The sequence below is a fragment of the Elephas maximus genome, chromosome 16 (assembly GCF_024166365.1).
Source record: "Elephas maximus indicus isolate mEleMax1 chromosome 16, mEleMax1 primary haplotype, whole genome shotgun sequence".
NCBI lineage: Eukaryota > Metazoa > Chordata > Mammalia > Proboscidea > Elephantidae > Elephas > Elephas maximus.
The window spans coordinates 4,539,496-4,561,162 of record NC_064834.1 but is presented as its reverse complement, the minus strand read 5'-3'; the positions used below and the strand labels follow the sequence as shown (position 1 = coordinate 4,561,162).

General features: G+C 54.8%; 2 protein-coding genes across 3 annotated transcripts in view; one reads left to right on the top strand and one right to left on the bottom strand.

Annotated features, from left to right (window-relative positions):
* The window catches only part of RASSF4 (Ras association domain family member 4), a 39,493-nt gene that overhangs the window by 11,744 nt on the left and 6,082 nt on the right, over positions 1–21,667 (top strand). The window contains exons 4-10 of one of the 2 annotated variants that reach the window (XM_049854837.1): positions 10,513–10,655; positions 13,009–13,103; positions 13,847–14,004; positions 18,827–18,928; positions 19,183–19,234; positions 19,866–19,987; positions 20,806–20,903. In XM_049854837.1, the coding sequence (XP_049710794.1) occupies positions 10,513–10,655; positions 13,009–13,103; positions 13,847–14,004; positions 18,827–18,928; positions 19,183–19,234; positions 19,866–19,987; positions 20,806–20,903 (770 nt within the window). The remainder of the gene's footprint in view (positions 1–10,512; positions 10,656–13,008; positions 13,104–13,846; positions 14,005–18,826; positions 18,929–19,182; positions 19,235–19,865; positions 19,988–20,805; positions 20,904–21,667) is intronic. The other variant, XM_049854838.1, reaches the window with a different exon arrangement.
* DEPP1 (DEPP autophagy regulator 1) lies at positions 311–6,241 on the bottom strand. Its single transcript, XM_049854846.1, has 2 exons — positions 6,073–6,241; positions 311–5,378 (listed from the first exon to the last, which is right to left on the bottom strand). The coding sequence occupies exon 2, from the start codon at positions 5,349–5,351 to the stop codon at positions 4,755–4,757; it is 597 nt and encodes a 198-aa protein (XP_049710803.1). The 5' UTR covers positions 5,352–5,378; positions 6,073–6,241; the 3' UTR covers positions 311–4,754.

Sequence of the window (21,667 nt, the reverse complement as noted above, 5' to 3'; positions counted from 1 at the left end):
ATATTCAAAACACATTGCCGTCATGTCGATTGAGACTCATGGCGACCCATGTGTGTCAGAGTAAAACTATTCCGTGTGATTTTCTTAGCTGTAAACTTAATGAAAGCAGATCACCAGGCCTTTCTTCTGTCATGCTTCTGGGTGTCAAGTTGACAGTGGGCAAATCTCCCACTCTTCTTCCCCCTTAGCCCACCCCACCGCATATACCTCCTTGGCTACAACCCCGCCCCCTCGGTGCTGCCGCCTGCCTCGTGCTCTTGACTCATGCTGTTGCTTACACCTGTCCCATGCCACAGGCTGGGGAGACCCCGCCACCCTGGCCCACCGCCCCAGCCCACCACCCCCAGCCAGCTCTTCACTGCCCTGGCAGAGCTCTGACCCGGCAGCCTGCTGTCTTTGATTTGCCCCACCTGGGTCTGTGTCCCCATGCCAGGGACAGTGCCTAGTGCCTGTGCACAGCAGTTGAATGGCTAGCCAGCAGGTGCTGGCCTGGGGCAAGTGAGGATGAGCCCCGTGCTCCAGTGTGCAGACAGGGTCACGGGGGCTTGACCTGCCTGCTCAGGGAGGAACTGATGCCCACTTCAGATCTCAGTGATGAGCATGGGTTGGGGGGGGGGGTCTTCAGCACTGGGCCACTTAGGGATTGACCCAAGATGGGGTTCTCAGAGTGTGGTCCCTATACCAGCAGCATCACCTGGAATTGTTAGAAATGCAGATTCTTGGGCTCCATGGCAGACCTACTGCATCAGAACCCCTGCAAGTGGAACCGGCCATCTGAATTTTAACAAGCTCTCTGGGGGATGCTGATGGATGGTCAAGTGTGAGAATCACTAGTCTGAGAGCATGGTCTTGACACTTGGGATTCCCCAAAAAACTTAGGTCATGTGGGGCGTGGGATTGGGAAGCCCCTGGGCTGTGCCCTATTTGCACGTGACAGGATGTTCCAAGTGGAGAAGTGGGGATCCCACGGTGGGGAAGAAGTGCTCCTGACAGCTCCTGTGGTAGAAGGTTACAACCTCACAAGCCGGGGATTTTCATGGTTCTTAACTCTAAAGAGGATGTGAAAATCTTTCCTTAGAGATGGAAAATGTGTTTCAGGAAACTTCTGCAGTATTAATGGCCAAGGGGATGCCCCCCTGGGGAAGTGTGCTATCTTTGTGAGGTAACATGACTTTAAAGACAGCTATGCCTGGGAGGTACAATTCTGACAGTTTGCATGATGGGTTCTCGGGGCCATCGTGTCCCTCAGGGTCTCACTGGAGCCCCAGGACCTACCCACCTCCCAGAGTAGGAGCCTCAGCAGTCTCTAGATTGCAGGCCCGGGACCTCCTGGGCCTGCGGGCGGGGTGCTCTGTAGTACCAGGCACTTGTTGCAGATGGAGCAGCCGGGCAGGCAGGGGAACTTTACAGTCCTCGCCCATGACCCCCAATACCTGCAGTGCACCAGACACTTCGCCTCTAGTCTTAGTTATTTGAATACTCATAGCAGCCTTGCAATGCAGGGATGACTGATGCCATTTTACAACGAGACTGGGGCTCTCAAAGTAACTAGTCCCAGGTCACACTACAGTAAGTGAGAGATGCTGGCGTGGCTCCCAGGTCTAGCACCATAATTTATAATACAGCAGTAGCACTTCCAGCACTAAGCTTTACAGGTCTCAGCTGAGTAGCAGTGAAGAGGTCCAGAGACAGGAGCAGTATTGCAGTCGCCAAGTTAAGGTGCTTTCAGGCTGCCATGGGCGGCACCTGGGGGTCCCCTAACAGAGCCCTAGAGGGACCAGCTCTCTCTGTGCTCAGCTGCATCCTTGAGCCATACAGTTGGGGGCACCATCTCCTCCATTGTCTATCTGGTGTCCACAGAACCTAGAGAGACTAAGTGTGTTGGGGGTGGGAGGTGGGGCCACACCCTGGGGCTAGTGTTTCTCTAGCAGCTTTCTCCTGGTGCCCAAGGGTTGAAGGGAGGGATTCCCCATTAAAGCAGACTGAAACTCTAGCTTCTTGTATTGTAAACATTTCCTTGGGGCTAATTTTGCTTGCATTACAAAGAGATGCATGAGCAACTAGGAGCAAGATATACCTTTTGAAGATAGCAAAGAGTTTTAACCAGTGGGGTTGGTATCCCTAAGGAAACACTGACCACCCTCCCAGAAATAAAAATAAAAAATAATTTTTTTTTTTCCATTAAATCCACCACAGTCCACTAACAGTATGAGCAAGAGGAAGTAGGGTTCCACAACAGCCCTGGGCCTTCGTTGGGAGTGTGCAAGTGGAGGACTCCCAGAAGAGCTGGCCCTCAGGATAGCCAGCCTCCCACATCTGTATCTCAGCCTCCGTGTGCTCAGAGCCTCCCCTGCTGGCCGTAGTGCGCACTGCACCCAGCCCTCTGCCTAGCCCCAAACCCCTTCCTGGAGCCTCCACCTCGGCCCAACTTTATGTCTCTCCCAGGGGTGCGGAAAGTCAGGGTCCTCTTCCCTGGGAGAATTTCTCCATCCCCTCTCCTAAAGCCTGAAAGACAGGGAATGAGAGACAGTTGACCTTCCCAGGGCTTGGCCCTCCGGACAGCTGTACCCTGGAAGCCACGGGGGCCCCAGCCTGCTCCCCTGGGAATGGCACCTGTCCCCTTGCCATTCCGCAGCAGTGAGCAGAGGACGAATGTGACGTCCGCAGGGGCCTTCACCAGGAAGACCTAGAGTGAAGGGAAACAATTCTGCTGCTCGGCCCTTCTGTACAACAGGAGCTTGAGGCCCTGCCAAAACCCATGATTGCTTTTTTGGCGCCTTCTGAAGGTGTCATTAACCTCTTTTGCCTTCTGTGGACGTGCGCAGAGGAGCCCAGAGCATAGGGTGTCGCCCCCCCCAACCCATCTGACCTTACCAGATGTGGCAGCAGGGTTTTTGAGCCTGGGGGGCACTGGCCAATGCTACCCTGTTGCCAACCGGCCTCCTGCAACGCCAGGTTTCTTTCATGCTGTTTGTTCTCAGAAGGGCTGTGGCGAGGCTGACCAGGTCCAGCATCAGACCAAACTGGGTTCATCCAGTCACTGGCTCGGCAGGCCAGCCCTCCCCCTCACCTCCTGAGGACACTCTGGCTACAGCGGCCCCAGGGCATTTGCAGAAGTGGGACCTGCAGGTTGAGACTCAAAGACTCAGTAGATTGTGCCAGACACTGAATATTTGTATATGGAGCTTGGAACCACACCTCCAAGGTCACTTGTCCATTGCGCCACCCCCCGCCCCTGCAGGATATGAAGGTGGGGGGTGTCCCCACTGTACAGGTAGGGGACTGAGTAAATTACTTGTCTGAAACTTTCTTTTTAATGTGTGATTTACATTCTGCCTTTCCGCAAAGCACACAAAAGAGAACAGAGAAGCATTTAAAATGTCGAAAGCAATTTAAGGGGCACTGGTTGGAGCCCTGGCAGCCCCGTGGTTAAGAGCTTGCCTGTTAACCTAAAGGTCGGCAGTTGGAATCCACGAGCTGCTCCTTGGAAATCCTATGGGGCAGGTCTACTCTGTCCTGTAGTGTCGCTGTGAGTTGGAATCCACTCGACGGCAATAGGGTTGGTATTTTTTAAAGCAATTTAAAATAGCAAAAAAAAAAAAAAAATGGATAGGCAGTGCACAGAGCAAGGAGGGAGGAGGCTCTGTGGCAGAGCTCGGCTCCAGGCCCCCATCTCCGTCCTCCGCCCCCCCTCTCCGAGCACCCAGTGTTCTGGGTTTTTCTTCCTCACTAGGGTCAGCCAGCTCCAGCCCACTCAAGGGAACAGGTATGTGAGGGATCCTGAGGCCTGACCCTTCTAGATCTCTGAGGCTGCTCCTGGCTCTCTGGGGGACAGAATCCTCCTTCTCCACCGTTACCACCCACCCTCACGCTTCCAGATTTCTCCAGGAACCAGGGCCCACCCAGCTATAGGGTCCAGGACTGGCCCAGGCTGGCTTGGCTCAGGCCCACTCGCTTAGACTGCACCTGGCCTAGGCCTTAGGGCACATGGAGTGAGCCCCAGGCCCCTGGCTTGCCTGATGTGCAGGGACTGTTGGACTCCGAAGTGGAGAGCCTGGCCTTGCTGAGGGGCCTGTGGGTGGAGGCCTTGGGGAAGGGATGAGGACAGCCCCTGGTCCGGACTTTTGGCTCCCTGTGGCCTGAGTGGGTGCAGAATGCTGTCCTTGCATGCCAGTCCCAGACTCGTTCAGCACTGGGGGACTCTTGATGGACAGCAGGAGAAAGGCTCACTCTGGAACTCAGCGGCAGCCATGCTGACTCCCTGTGCTTCTCTTGGGCCTCATGGAATACTGGTGGAGGGTGGGGTACACAGGCTGGCCTGGTGGTGTCTGGGGCCCCCCCTGAGCCCCCTAGCATGCAGACAACTTGTCTTCCACCCCACCTTTGCCTGTGAAGTGATCACAACCACCATCCCATGCATGGCTCTTCATGTGCACCCCACTGTGTGTGTGTGTGTGTGCGTGTGCGTGTGTGTGTGCACGATCCCGTTTACTTGTCAGAACACTGGGGAGATAGGCAGTGTGAGTTACCCCAGTTTTACCCGTGAGAAAACTTAACTGAGCCACCTGCTCAAGGTGACCATCCAGCACAGAGGTCTGGCTCTAAACTGGCAAAGCAGGCAGCCCCTGTAAGCAGAGGCCTGCCAGGGACAGCGTGCACCAAGGGGAGGTTACACAGGAGGGGGAGGGACCCTCAGGAAGGTGGCTGACGCATGGACCAGGCATGCCCCTTACAGAGGAATCCTTATGGGAGGGTCAGAGTTCGTGAATCACCGGGAGGTCCGAGTGGAGAGCTCTGAGGACGCTGCCACTGGGGCGGGGCTGCCTGGAATCCCAGCTGGAGCTCAGGTGCCTGCCCTGTGGAAGCCTCGCCAGAGAGTGCCCAGGGGCCCTGGCATCACAGAACCTCGCTTTGGGCCCACTTCTGGCCTTGCCAGTGTCTGTCTGTCTGTGCAGACCCCAGGGGTTAGCAGAGAGGCCAGTCCTCCTCAGCAAGTCCTTTCTAGTTGGCTGCTTCTCCTGGGACTCCCCAAAGAGCCAGTCCAGGGGGTCGGCTGTGCCAACCCTGGGAAGTAGGGGCCCCTGGCCGCTGAAGCAGGTGGGGATGTCCTGTAGTGACATGGCAGGGTGACTCCTCTCACAGGCCCGGGCTGGCCGGTGCAATCTGCTGGGTCTGTCCCCAGCAGGGGCCTCATCCAGCACAGAAGCGGGCTGTGCTAGCTGACAGATGGACCTCACGTAATCGTCCAGGCTGGGAGAGGGCGGGGGCTCAGGCCCCCTGGACAGCACCTCTTCCGAAGTTTCCCGAATTGTAGGCAGGAGGGTCACAGAGATCAGAAGCCGGGACCGCATGGCTCCTGGCTGGGGCAGATGAGCAGCCTGTGGGCCAAAGAGGAAGGATGGTGAGGGGCTGTGAGGCTGTCCTGATGCCCCTCGGGCATCCTACCCACTTGGGCCCTCATCAGAGACGGCCCACACAAACCCTCAGCCTACATCAGCCTGGGATGGGCGGGGCAGACAGGCTGTGGTATAAGGGCCATCTAAAGTCTCAGGATTGGGAACAGGTGTGTGCCCACACCTGCGCTGGGTGTGGACTCCTGCGCTCTACCTGCTGACATGAAAAACCCACAGGTTTTATTATTACTATTGTTTAAAATGTGTACAAATAAGAGAGCCTAGTCTAACGGACTTGGGTCTGAGGACACCTGGGTTTAGATCCAGGATCTACCACCCGTTGACCTTGTGACCTTTGGCAAAATCCTAAACTCTAAGGCTGGTGACATCCATAAAACAGGGCGATAACACCTGCCTCACGGGCTTGTTGTGAAAAACACAGGAAGCACCACCCCGAGAAGCCACTCCACAAACTACAAGTAAACAACAGGCCCTCCACAGCCTCTGCCGTTGTTCTGTGCCATCCTGGCATCACTGGCCTCTACCTCACAGTCAGGCTGCTCAGACCTCAGGCTGAGAACCACCCCCCAGCCCTCCCACCCCACCCCCCCCACCCACCCCCCTGCAATACAAAGCAGAGCCTTTTCTTTCTCCAGCCAGAGGGCAGTTGCACTCTTACCTGTAGCTGAGGGGGCCTGGGGCGGCAAGAAGTCCCAGGACACTCTGGGCCTAGGCTGGGGTCTGGTGTTGGTCTTGGGATGAGGAAGGTAAGGGAGGACTGTGTGTCCAGGTGGACCAGGTTGTCTGACGAGCCTCACCAGCCTGGCAGCTGCTTTTATACCTTCCCACCAGCCTTCTGTATATGCCAGGAGGGCCAAAAATAGCCACTCAGGAAGGCTCTGAGGAAAACAGCCTGGGGCGGGGCCTGGCCCAGCTGCAGCTTAGAGCCTATGTCTCCAGCTGTGAGAAGCCCAAGGTTGTTCAGGCTGCTGCCAAGGGAGGGGTGGGCAGCCTCTCCCTGGCTGCTGGGTTGCCAGAGGGGCGGGGGCTCCAGCGGCCACCGCCCCAGGGCTCTGCCACCACCACCTCCATCTAGATGTGTTTCCCACCCTAGTGACACAGCCTCACTGGTCCACAGAGCCCTCAGCCTGCATCTGTGTAGCCTGGGCACACCGTCAGTGACTGGTGGCAGCTAAGACTGGCTCACAGCCCTGAAGACTGGGACCAGGGCAGCCTACCAGGGCTGCCATTGCCCCTTACCAGCTCTGTGCTCTCTAGTGGGAATTTACCTGTCTACTTGTTCAGCAGGTAGCTAACGAGTGTTCTTGTGCAAGTGGTGTGTTCAGGGCCCGCAGCATGAATGCAGTCACTGCTCAGGTACCAACAACAGCCGCGGAGAAGAGTAACGGGGAGTGGGCAGAGAGCAGACGGTCAGCCGAGTCCTCTGGGAAGGGGACTTAGAGCAGAGATCTGAGTGGTGACAGGTAGGCAGAGAACCAAGTGAAAATCTAGGTGGTACGTGGTCCAGATGCAGGGGACAGCATGTGACAGGGGACCTGTGTGCCCAGACCATGTGGGAGGAGGCCGGGGAGCAGTGGGCCTCAGCGTGGGCTCTGGGCTTCCCTCTGGACGAGATGGAAGGCCATGAAAGGTTTGCACAAGAGGATTAGGCCTGGCTTATTTTTCTATGATTCATTCTGGCTGCTGTGCATGGGTTGAGGGGGTGGCTAACAGGGAGCCAGGGGGCACCTTGGGAAGCGTCAGGAAGCTGTTGCCAATATCCAGGAGTGGCCACACACCGGCCCTGAGGACAAGGTGGGCAGCATGTGGGAAAGCCCTTTGGAAAGAGCCAGAGCTGCCTGCTTCTCACACAGTGAGGATCCTGGGCCCTGGGTCAGACCTACCTGGAACCCTCCTGCCTGCATCCTGCAGACAGGAAAGAGGACAGCTGTGAGGTGAGAACCCAGGCCTCCCTGTGGGATTGTTGGACTAACCTAGGACCCCCAGGCAAGGGGGAGTGCCAGATCAGAAGTTTGTGCATGTTGGGTGGGGTGTTCCACTCTGAACGAAGGCCTGGACCAGGGTGGGTGGCTGAGACAGGGGATCAGAAGTTCAGCTAGACCCTGAAGTCTCTTATAAGTGGATGCTTCTGGGAGCCTTTGTCTGTGTCTCTGGCTTTCTTTGAAGGTATTAACCCGTTACCCATTGCCATCGAGTCAATTTTGAATCATAGCAACCCTACAGGTAAGAGTAGAACTGCCCCATAGGGTTTCCAAGGAGTGCCAGGTGGATTAGAACCACCAACCTTTTGGTTAGCAGCCGAACTCTTAAACAGTAGGCCACCAGCATTTCTTTGAATGTATTAGCAACTAGCAAATCAATTAACAGGCTGAACTGAGTAGAGAAGGGTTTGGTTTGACAGAAAATTGAGAGGCTCCAGAAGTAATCCCCCAACATTTGTAGGGGCTTGAGGCCCCTTATGGGTTGCCTATCCCACCACCAGCAGCCAGGGGACCCGGGTTCTCTTCCCAACGCCTTCTGCCCCTGGCATGGTTTCTGCCTCTGCCTGAGTTCCTACCACACCTGTGGGTGAGGGGCTGCTCCTCCATTCAGGTGAGCTAGGTGGAGGGGTGGCTGGTACAGTGCTGGGTGGCACTGTGGGGCCTTACACACTGCCTGTGCAGGCACACCAGACCTGAGTGACTGGGCCAACTGATTCCCAGCCAAGCCAGCCATCGACCTCCAAGACCAGCAGCTCTGCCAGGCACCTCCCTCTGCCCTCCCAGTCCCAGAGCAACCCCTCCCGGCCTCAGCCTGCATTGTCAAGGTCCACAGGTTTTCTGTGAGTCTGTGAAATATGGGACCCCACCAATCTCAGATGTCCATCCCCACTGGCTCTCCCCAGCTGCTCCCTCCCCTACTCCTAGGGTTAAATGGCTTCCTGTGGGGTATCTCTTTGTCTGTGCCTTCTCCTCCGGACTGTTCCTCACCAAACTGCCATGTTAGACGCCCTCCCCTCCCAGGAGCCTCCAGAGTCTCTTCCGTCTATGGAACAAAATGCCATTCTCTGCTGGCAGTTAGGGCCTCCCGAGGAGGTGACTCCCCCTGGCTTTTGAGTTCTCCTGTGACTGTCTGTCTCCAGACTGACCAACCTGCTCGTGAGCACACAGCCCTTTCCTGCCCCTGCATTTGCTCAAGCAGGTCCCCTCACTGTGCCTCTTGAATCATCTTCCAGGGCCTGGTCCTGAAAGCACCTTCTCCCTGACTTCTGACTGGGAGCACTGTAACTGAACTGCTTAGCAGTGGACATGCCTTCCAGGGGATGGGGTGCCCCCTGCTAGCCAGGGAGCCACTTCGTACCCCATCCCGTGCCCCCTTGTGTGACTGGAGTGTGAGCCCCTATGGCTGGGCGATGTCTGCTTCCTCTCCCTCTCCCAGGGGTCAGGGAGGGGTGGCGGTGGTGATTTCCATGAACCAGCTGTCCCCACAGGCCAAAGTGTTCTGAGGGGTGGGGGCTCCCCCCAGGGGCATGCGGACATGTGACAGAGGCACCTAGGGCCAAGACAGGAAGTGAACAACTGAACCCCACTTTAGGTTTTCTTGTTATTCCCATGGCCCCGTTACCTCTAAGAGCACAATACTCGCCTTTCCTTTAGAGGGAGGAGCTTAAAATACCTAATGGTTGGTTACATATTTGCTGCCTGTCAATATCAATGGTTATCAAAAATACCTCTTATTATTTTTTAAAGCAAATAGAACAAGGTCATATCAGAAAGCTTTGCGTATTTTTGATAACCTTATATCAGTGGTTAAGAGCTTGGCTGCTAATGAAAAGGTCGGCAGTTCAAATCCACCAACTACTCCTTGGAAACCCTATGGGGCAGTTCCACTCTGTCCTATAGGATCACTATGAGTCGGAATCACCTTGACAGCAATGGTTTAGAGACATTAGAACCATTTTCTCCGTGGATTAATGGGATGTCAGACTATTACTAATTAAACATCACCTCGACGCTGCCCAGGACACCCCTTTGAGTGCTGCCAGGAGCAGAAAGAAGTTTCCCACAACAGTGCTAGTGAGGAGAAAAGGCTGGAATCTGTGAATCCCAAAAGTTGCTCTAGATAGCAATGCAATGAAAGAGGCTAGTTTGAAAGGAGATTAGGAATTTGGAGCCATAGTCAGAGCCAAGAGGAGCAAGGCTATGGGGAGAGGACGAGGGCGGGAGGTGCCTGTCATGAAGCCCGGAGAGTGCAGGGAAGCAGCCTGGCCAGGCCCTGGGAAAGGAGCTCAGGAAAGACTCTGGAGGGGGCACTGTAGACTTGAGCCTGCAAGACATCCAAGAAACAGAAGCCAGGGGTGAGGAGACGTGTGTGAGCACAGGCTGGCCCAGGGTACGTCAGGGGGACGGGGCCAATTAGAACCTCAGGGTTTGGTGGCAGATGCCGGGACAGTGCTATCTACAGACCTGGGAAACCAAGGCTGGCTGGGGATGTGGATGAGGACAGCTGTGGATGTTCTGAGGTTGTGTCAGTGGTGGGGTACAAGGCTAAGACGTCAACAAGACTGACCCTCAGGAAAGAAGCCAGCCTAGAGATCTGGGGGATGGTTAAGCCCCTGCAGGGGTCAGAATCACCATCAGGAACAGTGCTGGGGGAGAGGATGGGGCTGAGACCAGTTCTGCCCAGGTGGTCACTGAGTCCAGCACCCTTGGTGGTCACAGGACCCCCAAGCCAGGCCGTGCGGTGGTCAGAGAGCTTCCCCTGCACATCCCTGGAGCATGTCCCCTCTCCGTGGTGTGGACGTGGCTCCTGACAGCACTGCGTTCCTGTGGGGACCAGACTTTCCAGGCTGTCCCGAGGCTGTGCCTCTGGCCAGGAGCCAGACTAAGCTGTAGAAGTGTATACCTTAGGTTTCCTTCTTCGGACCTGTGGCACATGCTGGGGAGCGCGTAGAGGCCCACACAGTGAACCTGAGCCTGGGGGGCTGCAGCTACGGACCTAAATGTCCAGGGCATTTTGTAGATGAGGGGATTAGCTCTGAGGGGCACAGGGAGGGTAGACAGTGACCCCCGAGGACTGCTGCTCAGGGGAAGAGGCTGACCGTGTGTGCACCCCACAGGAAGAAGGGGCTCTGATCATTGATGGGCTCCTCAACATCTCCTGGGGGCTGAGGCGGCCCATCCGGCTCCAGATGCAGGATGACCGAGAGCGACCGCACCTCCCCACCACCGCATGGACATCCAGGCAGCCCAGCTGTGACCCGTGAGTGTTGGGCTTGGACAGGCTGGCCCAGACAGCCCCAGTGACATTTGTCCCACCGGAGTCTACTGTTTGGGGTTTGTCTTTGGCCTCAGCATTGATCTCCCAGGTCACACCCACACCAGCATGCATCCTGGATGATCTTTCTAGATTACAGCCAGATCTCCTCACCCCGTTCCCGGAACATTCCAGGTTCCCATCACTTCCAGTTGTGTCTCTCAAAAATGTACCTTTTCTGCAAGGAGAGAGGACTATATTACTGGCAGTCCGAGCACCCTGTGCAAACCAAAAATTTCTTGGCCTCTCCTGTTTTATCTTCAAAATTCACATACATTTAGCTTCCTACAACCGTGTAATGTTTTATTTTAATATCAGAAGAATGCTCCAATCAAGATGAAATTGTCTTCCACCTGCCTTTTTGTTTAATGGATTTTTACCTGCTCTCCCACTGCCCAAAAAAACAGTTAGCTGCTGAGTTCTTGCTTGCTTCTGCATGCAGTAAATCCTTTTAAGAGGCAAAAATTCAAAATATTTTTGCCCTTCAAATACTCAAGTAAACTTTGTGCTCTGAGAGGATTCAGCGCTTAGGTGCCTCAGCATCACATGCCCCTGCCACCTCCCCACATCACTCATAGTGACCCTATAGGACAGAGTAGGACTGCCCCTTAGGCTTTCCAAGGAGTGGCTGGTGGATTCAAACAGCTGAACTTTTAGTTAGTAGCCCAGCTCCTAACTACTGTGCCATCAGAGCTCCAGGTCACTCAGAGAATTTTTTTAAAAATTCGGACTTAGAGCATAAAGTCCAGACCACTTAGGATGGCTGCTAGTGCAGCTGGTGATACCCTCCCCACCTGCCGTCACAGTGTGTTCTGCAGGAACGCCAGAGGCCTCCACATAGCTCAGTTCCTAGTTCCTCCACCCCAACTCGGTCACACACTTCCCCAGGCCTCCCTGAGCTGTGTCCCACCATGCTACTTCCGTCTCCTACCACACACTGCCTGCCCTAGCTTGGGGTCCATCCTGCCAAGAGGCCTGGAGGTTGCCCCCCTCAAGTGGCCCTTCCCAGTGACTCCATGCCTGACGATCCTCCAGGAATACACGGGGCACTGCATGTGTCCATGCTTCCATGTGTCCATGTGTCCATATGACAGAGCCCGATGCAGAGTCCCTGCCCAACGCTCCTCCAGGAACGCACAGGCACTGCATGTGTCCATGTGTCCGTGTGTCCATGTGTCCACGTGACAGAGCCCAGCACAGAGTCCCTGCCCAACGCTCCTCCAGGAACGCACAGGACACTGCATGTGTCCATGTGTCCATGTTAGGGAGCCCAGCACAGGGTCCCTGCCCAACGCTCCTCCAGGAACGCACAGGGCACTGCATGTGTCCATGTGTCCATGTTATGGAGCCCAGCACAGGGTCCCTGCCCAACGCTCCTCCAGGAACGCACAGGGCACTGCATGTGTCCATGTGTCCATGTGTCCATGTGGCGGAGCCCAGCACAGAATCCCTGCCCTACGCTCCTCCAGGAACACACAGGACACTGCATGTGCCCATGTGTCCATGTGTCCATGTGGCGGAGCCCAGCACAGAATCCCTGCCCAACGCTCCTCCAGGAACACACAGGACACTGCATGTGTCCACGTGTCCATGTGTCCATGTGACGGAGCCCAGCACAGAGTCACTGCCCAACGCTCCTCCAGGAACGCACAGGACCTGCATGTGTCCATGTGTCCATGTTATGGAGCCCAGCACAGAGTCCCTGCCCAATGCTCCTCCCGGAACGCACAGGGCACTGCATGTGTCCATGTGTCCATGTGTCCACGTGTCCATGTGTCCATGTGACAGAACCCAGCACAGAGTCGCTGCCCAACGCTCCTCCAGGAACGCACAGGGCACTGCATGTGTCCATGTGTCCATGTGTCCACGTGTCCATGTGTGCATGTGATAGCCCAGCAGAGAGTCCCTGCCTAACGCTCTTCTAGGAACGGACGGGGCACTGCATGTGTCCATGTGTCCATGCGTCCATGTGTCTGTGTGTCCATGTGATGGAGCCCAGCACAGAGTCCCTGCCCAACGCTCCTCCAGGAACGCACAGGACACTGCATGGGATGGAGCCCAGCACAGGCCCCTCAGCTCTGCCTTGTCAGACTCACCCTCTTTCCTGCAGACACATGGAGAAGTCTTTGCTTCCCTTTAATGCTTGGATCGGCTCCTTAGCATGAAATTCCCGCTTCAGCATGACCTGTCCTCCCTGCTTCTAGCCCATGTCTGCCCTCCAGAGGTCGCTGGCCTCTTTCTTCCACCTGAGGTACTCTCTGCCAGCAGGAAGTCTGAGCATGCACTTGTCTCTTTTCAGAAAGGAACCCACTCCTCAGGACAACAGTGGGGGCTCTGCTGAGGAGCCAGGTGCTGAGCCTTTGCAGAGGGCCGAGAGCTCCACACACAGCTCAGGTGAGGGCCTGCAAGCTGCCCGGGGCCCTGTCTCGGCCAGGGTGGGAGGGACTCTCTGAAGAACTGGTTTGTGGAGTAGCAAAGAGCGACTTCTTCTCTCTTCAGTAGCTGCCATCATGAAATACCTGCTCAGACGGGATGCTTTATACGCATTCCCGTGCATTCCTCACAACAGCACCCCAAGGTGACAGTTGTGACCTCCTTCTGCAGACAAGGAGTCTGAGCCCGGCAGAGGCGACCTAGTGTGTAAGTGGTTATATTTCTATACCCACGCTGTGCTCTGGGACAAGGAGACATCGGAGCAGGCGGGTGATGCTGCCCAGGCTTCCTCAGGCCTTTGGGACCCTTCATCACTCTTGGATTTGCAGACACTCGTCTCTCTCGTTGTGCCCCTCCCTGAGCGCTTAGTGCAGGGCGTCCCCCAGCGTGGGTGCTCAGGGCACAGGCCTAGGGCTACCCCACCCATTGGCCCAGCTGCCCACCTCCTACCCCCGGTGACCAATGAGTAACTCTGTCACAGGGTCACACTCTGGCTGTTACCTTGCCTATCTGCAAACCGGGTGCAATGCAGGCTGTGCCCCAGCCTCCCTGACTGCAATCACGTGACGTGCTACCATCGGTGACATGGTGTGCTGACGAGAGGATGGACCCAGACCCCACAGGAGGCAGGACTGCGATTGGTGGCAGCCACCTTGCCATCATTCTCACCAGTGCCTTGGCCTGTCCTCTGCTTCTCACTGCAGAGCCCCTGACAGAGGACACAGAGGTCCCACAGCTACTGCGGACCAGGAGCGATGCCAGTTGTGTGATTCAGAGGAGGCCTAAAGGCCGCACGCCTGGTGAGGCCCAGAGGGTCCGGCAACACCGCTTCTCCATCAACGGCCATTTTTACAACCACAAGGTGATGCCCCAGCCTGCCCTTTCCTCCTGGCCCTTTGCCACCTTGTGTATGGGGTGTGCTAGCCCCCAGCACAAGCACAGCTGTTCAGCTCTACTGTGGGCCCAGGGATCGTTAGATTTAACCTCATGGTGAAGGGAGAGTGGTGGCACTTCAGTCATAGAATATCTTGCTTTCCATTCCGGAGACCTGGGTTTGAGTCCCAGCCACCGAGCCTCACGCACAGCCACCACGTGTCTGTCGTGGAGGCTTGCACGTTGGTATGTTACTGAACAGGTTTCAGTGCTATTTCCAGACTAAGATGGACTAGGAAGAAAGACCTGGTGATCTGCTTCCAAAAACCAGTCACCGAAAACCCCGTGGATCGCAGCGCTTCGATCCCAAAACCCCGTGGATCGCAGCACTTCGATCCCAGAACCCCGTGGATCGCAGCACTTCAATCCCATCGTGCATGGGGTTGCCATGAGCCCATGGATCGCAGCACTTCGATCCCATCGTGCATGGGGTTGCCGTGAGCCCATGGATCGCAGCACTTCGATCCCATCGTGCCTGGGGTTGCCATGAGCTGGGAGCGAGTTCAACGGCTGCAGACCACATTAATTCCAAACTCCTCAGCTCATGGTGGGGGGCCTGGTGGTGCAGTAGTTAAGAGTTACGACTGCTAACCAAAAGTCAGCAGTCTGAATCCACCAGCTGCTCCTCGGAAGGCCCATGGGGCAGTTCTACTCTGTCCCGTAGGGTCGCTACAAGTCAGAATTGACTTCATGGCAACGGATGGTCTTTTTAACCTCACGATGACCCTGTGTCCTGAAGAGGGAACAGGCTCAGGACCCCAGATGTCTTACCATAGTCACACCAGAATAAGACTCCAGCTCATGACCTCAAACCTTACATTTTGCCCTCTATAATCACTGTCAATCCATTCCCAGAAGTCACACAGATTCTTGGCAAATGAACGCTGGGTGCCTGAGGCGGGCAGCGACACCAAGTGTATCTTTACTCGGCCAGTTTCCCCATGAGGTTTGTCCCCTCATTGGGCTGGCTGGGAACGTCACGCTGTTGCCCTCTCCCTGGCTAAGGTGTACCCAGGGGTACGTGCATCTGTGCTCAGAGAACCTAGAGCAGCCCCCGTTCCCAGCACTGCGCCTTTGTCGGGGGAGGCATTGTACTGACCTCAGGAACAGACATCCTCCCCTAGATTACATCATCTCGTAAACAAGCCCAACTGGCATTGTTACCATAAATGGGACGAGGGGGCCGTGAGGGCAGGCGAGGCTAAATAGGGTGTCCCGTAACAGGCTATATCCTGCCACTCCAGGAAACAAAAGGTTTAAGCAGCTGCCCTGCCTGATGGCCAATGACTCACAGAGGGGAGGTCATGAGAAAGGACAGGTCTCCTGCTCTGCCTGAGCAGGTTGCCTAGGTGAGGCCTGCCAGGGGCCACTCAAGCCACTCCTGGGCACCCTGGACTTTGGGATAGAGAAGGGGCCCTGCTAGAGTCACAGGACCTCCTTCCACTTCCTGCCAGGGTAAAAGAAAGATTGGTTGTTTTGGCTAGAGTCCAGAAAAATCCAGGACTATTTGAAAGTGGAGTTTCCTGACAGAGCGAAGGAGAAGCAAGGGCTTAAATTCAACAGAGATTAAGAATGGTCTAGATTAGCCTAAAGACAGAATACAGCCAGTTGCTGTGGGGTCAACTCCAACTCGTGGCAATCGCTGCGTGTCAGCACAGGAGTGTGCGCCCCAAGGGATTCATGGCTCGTGGCAATCGCTGCGTGTCAGCACAGGAGTGTGCGCCCCAAGGGATTCATGGCTCGTGGCAATCGCTGCGTGTCAGCACAGGAGTGTGCGCCCCAAGGGTTTCATGGCTCGTGGCAATCGCTGCGTGTCAGCACAGGAGTGTGCGCCCCAAGGGATTCATGGCTGGTGGCAATCGCTGCGTGTCAGCACAGGAGTGTGCGCCCCAAGGGATTCATGGCTCGTGGCAATCGCTGCGTGTCAGCACAGGAGTGTGCGCCCCAAGGGTTTCATGGCTGTGATCTTTTGGAAGCAGATTGCCCGGACTTTCTTCCAACCCTCCTTAGGGTACACTTGAATTTTCAACCTTCCTATTAGCCCCACCCAGGGACTCCCACAGATGTAGAATATGACTTGGTTATTCTTTAAATCTTGTTTCAAAAGGGGATTTAGTCTGTAAAGTGTTAAGTAAGCACTAAAAAAAACTAGCCATTAGCATTTGAGTAAACATCGATGTGCTATTTTAATGAGTTATCCAAAATTTTACAAAGAACTTTTTCACAGGCTAAGGCTCTCTCCATTCTATATTCTTTGCTCCATGATTCCAGGTACAGTGAGGAAGGGTATCTTTGGTCTATTCACACTTCCTCTAAAGTGCTCATTCACCCCTGAGAGGTCTGCCCAAGAAACTTGATTTCAGTAGTTGCAAATGTCACGGAACACAAAGGCGTCTGGAGCACATGATAACCTTGGAAATGACCTAAAATGAACAGCTGGGCCCCCCGTCATAGCCCCTTACTTACATTTGAACCATCCTAAGAAAGAAGTGCTACTCAGCCAGCCTGACCCCTGGGCTTCCACCTGGAATCCAGGTGGAGTGGCTTCTCCCTGTAACAACAGAGTTACCTGCAGAACATGGTCCTTCCAAGACATGAAAGAGTATCTTCAACATTTGGGAAAGTTAATTCATACCTTCAAGGTGAGCAAGGTGCTCCCAAAGAGAAACCATATACAAAATCCCTCTTTCTTACCTTGCTTTACATTCACACAGAATTAGTGTCCTTAGAAATTAAGTGAAAAGTCACTTAAGTCATAGGGAAAAGTAAAAAAAACAAAAATTCCTAGAATTGGGTCCATGGGGTGGTTGTCATTTTTTTTTCTGGATTTTGTGCACTGTCACTTCAGTCATCTTCCAAAACTGTTCTGATTCAGAGTATTGTGGGTTTTCTTTCTGGCCCGGGTAAACTTTGCACCTGCTCCCACTGCTTTGCCCTGGCCTCTTGGCCTCAGTGTGTTCTACTGGAGAGAAACCATTGTTAGAGGTGGGTGTTCAGCCAGGAGACCTTGGTTCAGACTTGAAGTTGGTTGGTATCATCTTGAGAAAAGAGCTTGGTGCAGAAGAAACACTAACGGTGTCTGGTTTAGTAAGACCTCCCTTTTCCTTGGAACAGCCTGGTTCCTCTGTTTATTCTATATTTCTTGGGGGCCCAAACCCCAATTCTGAGCTGTTTTCTGTACAACTCAGAGTCATTCTATGTCTCAACTATGGAAGAGGCTAAGTTCTTTGAGTGTGACTCTGCTGCTGACCCACTTAGGAGTCCCTGCTTGGTACAAACGGTTAACATGCTCAGCTGCTAACCAAAAGGCTAGAGTTTGAGTCCACCCAGAGGCACCTTGGAAGAAAGGTCTGGCAATGAACTTCCAAAAACTCAGCCATTGAGAATCTTCTGGAGCATAGTTGTAGTCTGATACCCATGAGGTTGCCATGAGTTGGAGTCAGCTTGACGGCCACAGATAACTGGTCACTGACCCTCTAGAGATCCTGAGCAAGTCCCTGAAGTGTCCGGAGCTCCATTTCCCTCCTCAAGGAAGCAGAGCTAGGGTCATAGAGGGGGACACATGAATTTGAATTGTGAAAACTGTGAAGAGTTGACCCACAGAGAAGGGAGAGCTGTTTGAGGCAGAGGAATGGCATACCCTGGGAGGCATGAGCCCGGGCATTAAAGCGCGGGATCTCAGGTGTCACCGAGCCGTTTGAGTCACAGCTCCACCATCTCAAGATGCATGGCCTTGACTGGCTACTTAGTCTCCCTCTGCCTCGGTTTCCCACCTAAGGAAGGGGAATGATTATAGGTCCTTCAAAAGGCTCTTGTCAGGTTTAAGTCAAAGATGGTATAAAAAACGCTTGGCAGGTTTACTACACAGGCCATGTTTATCGAGGACTTATGCATCAGGCAATTGCTGGTGGATTTCATCTATGGAGTCTCAGGGACAAAGGCAAGATACCTGCAAGAGTGTCATGTGTCCAGAACCTGTCAAGAAGCCAAGGGGCTGGGAAACAGGGTGCTTGTTCTCATGTGCACATAGCCATGAAGGGAGCCGTGGAGGGTGTCAGACAGACCAGGGTGTACCATCGGATGTTTTTAACAAGAACGGCATTTTAAAGCAGTGCTTCTCACCACCTGGCCTTCTCAAAAGGCGAATTCTGATTCAGGAGGTCTGGGGCGGGACCAGAGTCTGCTCGCGTAGCGAGTCCAAACCACACTCTGAGTACCAGACTTCTAGAAGGGTGTTCTAGCAGCAGTGTAGAGAAAAGACTGGACAGTAACAGGTCAGGTCAGGAGGCTAGTGTGGCGATAATCGAGGGCCTCAACTCGGGCCAGTCCGCTGGGGGAATGCGGAAGAGAGGGCAGATTTGCGACTCCCGGCCCTAGAATCCACAGACACTTGGTGATTTAATCGGCAGGTGAGGGAGAGACTGGTTACCACCACGCCCGTGTGAATTCCTTCCTTGGCACTGGTTCCTAGAATCCAGAAAGCTGACCCTTATACGAATGTAGGCACCTTCTTTACGGGATGCTGTAGGACGTGAAGTAGTACTGCTTCCCCGAGGGCCCCCAGATCTGGGAACAGCTTGCATGCGGATCTATCTGAATGGATAGGCATGACTGTTCCCAGAGCCCAGAGAGAGGGCCCCTTGCTGTCCGGGTCTGCTCAGCATGGTCTGGCCAGACAGTGGGTCCAGACCCCTGTATCATGTCGGCCCAGGCAGTCTGCCCTGACTTGCCCCCATCCCTACCCGGCACAGACCTCCGTGTTTACTCCTGCCTTTGGCTCCATAACCAACGTGAGGGTCAACAGCACCATGACAACCCTGCAGGTGCTCACCCTGCTGCTGAGCAAGTTCAGAGTAAGTCTGGCGGTGCAGCGGCCTGTGCTGGTACTGGTGCTTTGTCGTTTTGTCTGGTGGGGTGAGGGGTGTGGGGGAGGGAGGGGCGGGGGAGTGATGGTGAAGCTCGGAAAGCTGCCTGTGGCTCCTGGGGAGAAGGTCTAGGAAGGTTTCCTTGGCTGAGGGAGCATTTCTGGGAATTCATACAGAAAAGGGAGGTTCCTTGGGGTTGTGTGTGGCATTGGGGTGTGGTCTGACTCTTGCTGCTCGTGCAGGTGGAAAATGGCCCCGAAGAGTTTGCACTCTACATGGTGCACGAGTCAGGGGGTAAGTGTCTGGCTGTGTTCATGGATCCAGAAATAGAATGTCTCTGTCCACTCAGCCAGCCCGCCCCTCCCCCCTCACATGGTTCTCTGGGAGGCCCTGTGCTGGGCGGGGTGGGAGCATGGGGCAGCTGGTCCTCCTTGTCCTGGGATACGCTGTTCCTCCACCAGGAATGTTTCTCCCCATCCCAAACCTGGGAGCTTGTGTCCTGTCTTTCAGAGCCCACCAAAATGTTATGGGAAGTCACCTCTAACTTCTTCAACCCAAGTGAATGGTTCTCAGCTCAGTGGGTCTCAGTCAGGAGTGGTGGGGTGCAGGTCACGATCTGAGAACCACTGGGGTGGGACCTGCTCGTCCCCCTGTGCTGCAGTCACGCGGCACAGTCTAGGAACCCCCCAGCGTGAGCAGGCCTCAGCTGCCCCTCCGCGTCCCCTATCTCTGCTCCCTCGGCCCCCATTTCTTTCAGAGCTGGGCCTTTGCTGCTGAGATGGTGTCTCAGGGCAGCAATAGCAGCGAGGTCTGGAGAAGATTCCCAAGCTCCCTTGGATGTCAATTGTCCATCATGTTCCTGTCCTGCATCAAAGAGAGGCGATTCTTATGTCCCATGAATTTTGATAACCATCTCTCTTTTCAGAAAGGACAAAGTTAAAAGACCATGAGTACCCCCTGATTTCCAGAATCCTGCACGGGCCATGTGAGAAGATTGCCAAGCTCTTCCTGATGGAAACAGACCTGGGTGAAGAAGTCCCCTATGACGTGAGTGAGGGCTAGGACTCCGGGTCCTGTTCCTGAGGGGCAGGCGGTGTGGGGGACCCCTGAGGGCTCTGAGGGTGACCACCGCCGAGGTCCCACCACTGTCCTGACTGCCCCAGGCCCAGCACAGTCATGACATAGGTTCTCTCACTTCCTGCCACCCAGCAACCGCCAGCTTTATCAGCCAGCTTAGGGAAGAAAAACACCCTGGGTCCTAGAACCAGGTAACCATGGCCTAGTCCTTTCTCCTCAGGCAAGTAAACCCTTCAATGGAGTGTGTCTTCTTGTTGTTACGCTCACATCCCACACCAGGTCTCCTTAACCAGGCCCGACTCGGGATGGGTAAGAGGTGTCTGAGTCTTACCAACAGCCTGAGTCTTGGCCGGACAATGAGCAAGTTTCCCGACTCTACTCAGAAAAGGCCCACATGGCTTGGACGCCAGGGAGGGAGTCCCTTCTGCAGGCTGAGGGCCCTGGTGGCCCTGCATCTCTCAGGCTGCTCTCAGGACTGGGGCAGTTTCATTCCATTGTTAGAAACAATGGCAAGCCCACCCACTTGTATGACTCTATTTTACAATTGAATGCTTTTCCTAGTATTCATTGGATATCTCCTCCTAGGGCTGAGAGTTGCCTTTCAGATGAGAAGGGGCTACTGCCTCCCATTCTAGCACATGATAGAGTAGCCATAGGGATGGGAAGGGGCACCTGCTTCCCTGGACACAGGCTTGTGCTCAACTGGCCCTCGAGGAAGCCATAAGGAAAAGAAAATGCATTCTTGGCTTTTAATTGAAAGCACACTAAAATATTCTTGGATTTTCTAGGTCGCTCAGTACATTAAGTTTGAAATGCCGGTGCTGGACGGTTTTGTTGAGAAATTAAAAGAAGAGGAGGAAAGAGAAATAATCAAACTGACCATGAAGTAAGCAGCACATAAAAAGCCAGTCGTAGCTTCCGGATACCAGGGGCCAGCCTGCGAGGCAGCAAGGACAGGGCCAGGGCTGGGAGGTTTCCTTGTAAAGCCCAGCTTCCTGCTCAGTACTGATACGAGGCTGGGGGGACAGCGGCCAGGATGGCAGGGAACAGCCCAGACTACCCCCCAGAGCCAGCATCCTCACTAGCATGGACACGTGCTGCAGAAAACATGGCTGGGAAGTCAGAGAGCCAGGAGCATGGGTGGGTGCTGCGTCCACATGTGAGTCTGCTGGGGCCACAGGTTGGAGAGCTGGCCTCAGAGAGGGCCTGCTCAATAAAGACTTGGCCTGGTGTGGGGCCGTCTATACCTGCGGGAAGTCTGAGCCAGCCCAAAGCAGTGGCAGGTTTTGGTACACCAGATGACATCTTCAGGTGCAAAGACCAGTGGAATGGAAGGGTGAGGAGGTGTCACCTCGCAACCCCTGGGGAAGCTGCATCTGGCCGCCTGTGTGAGGTTAGGCAGGTTGTACTTCCTGATGGTCTGTTTCTTCCTCTGGTCACAAGGGGGAGCATGGAGGGCTTTCAGCCAATGCTCCGGTCAGAGTCCAGCTGAGGAGAGAAAGGATGAAGGCGCTCACCTTGAGAGCCTGAGGTGGGGACCTGTTTCTGATTCTGGCTTCTGGCTGAATGACTCTCAGAAAACCACATCCCCCTCCCCCAGGCCTCCATCAGTGAGTGTGGCCTGACCCAGAGAGCCAGAAGAAACCCCAA

Coding starts and splice junctions, on each gene's coding strand:
- DEPP1 (XM_049854846.1), bottom strand. CDS start 5,351: ATGCGGTCCCGGCTTCTGATCTCTGTGACCCTCCTGCCTACAATTCGG.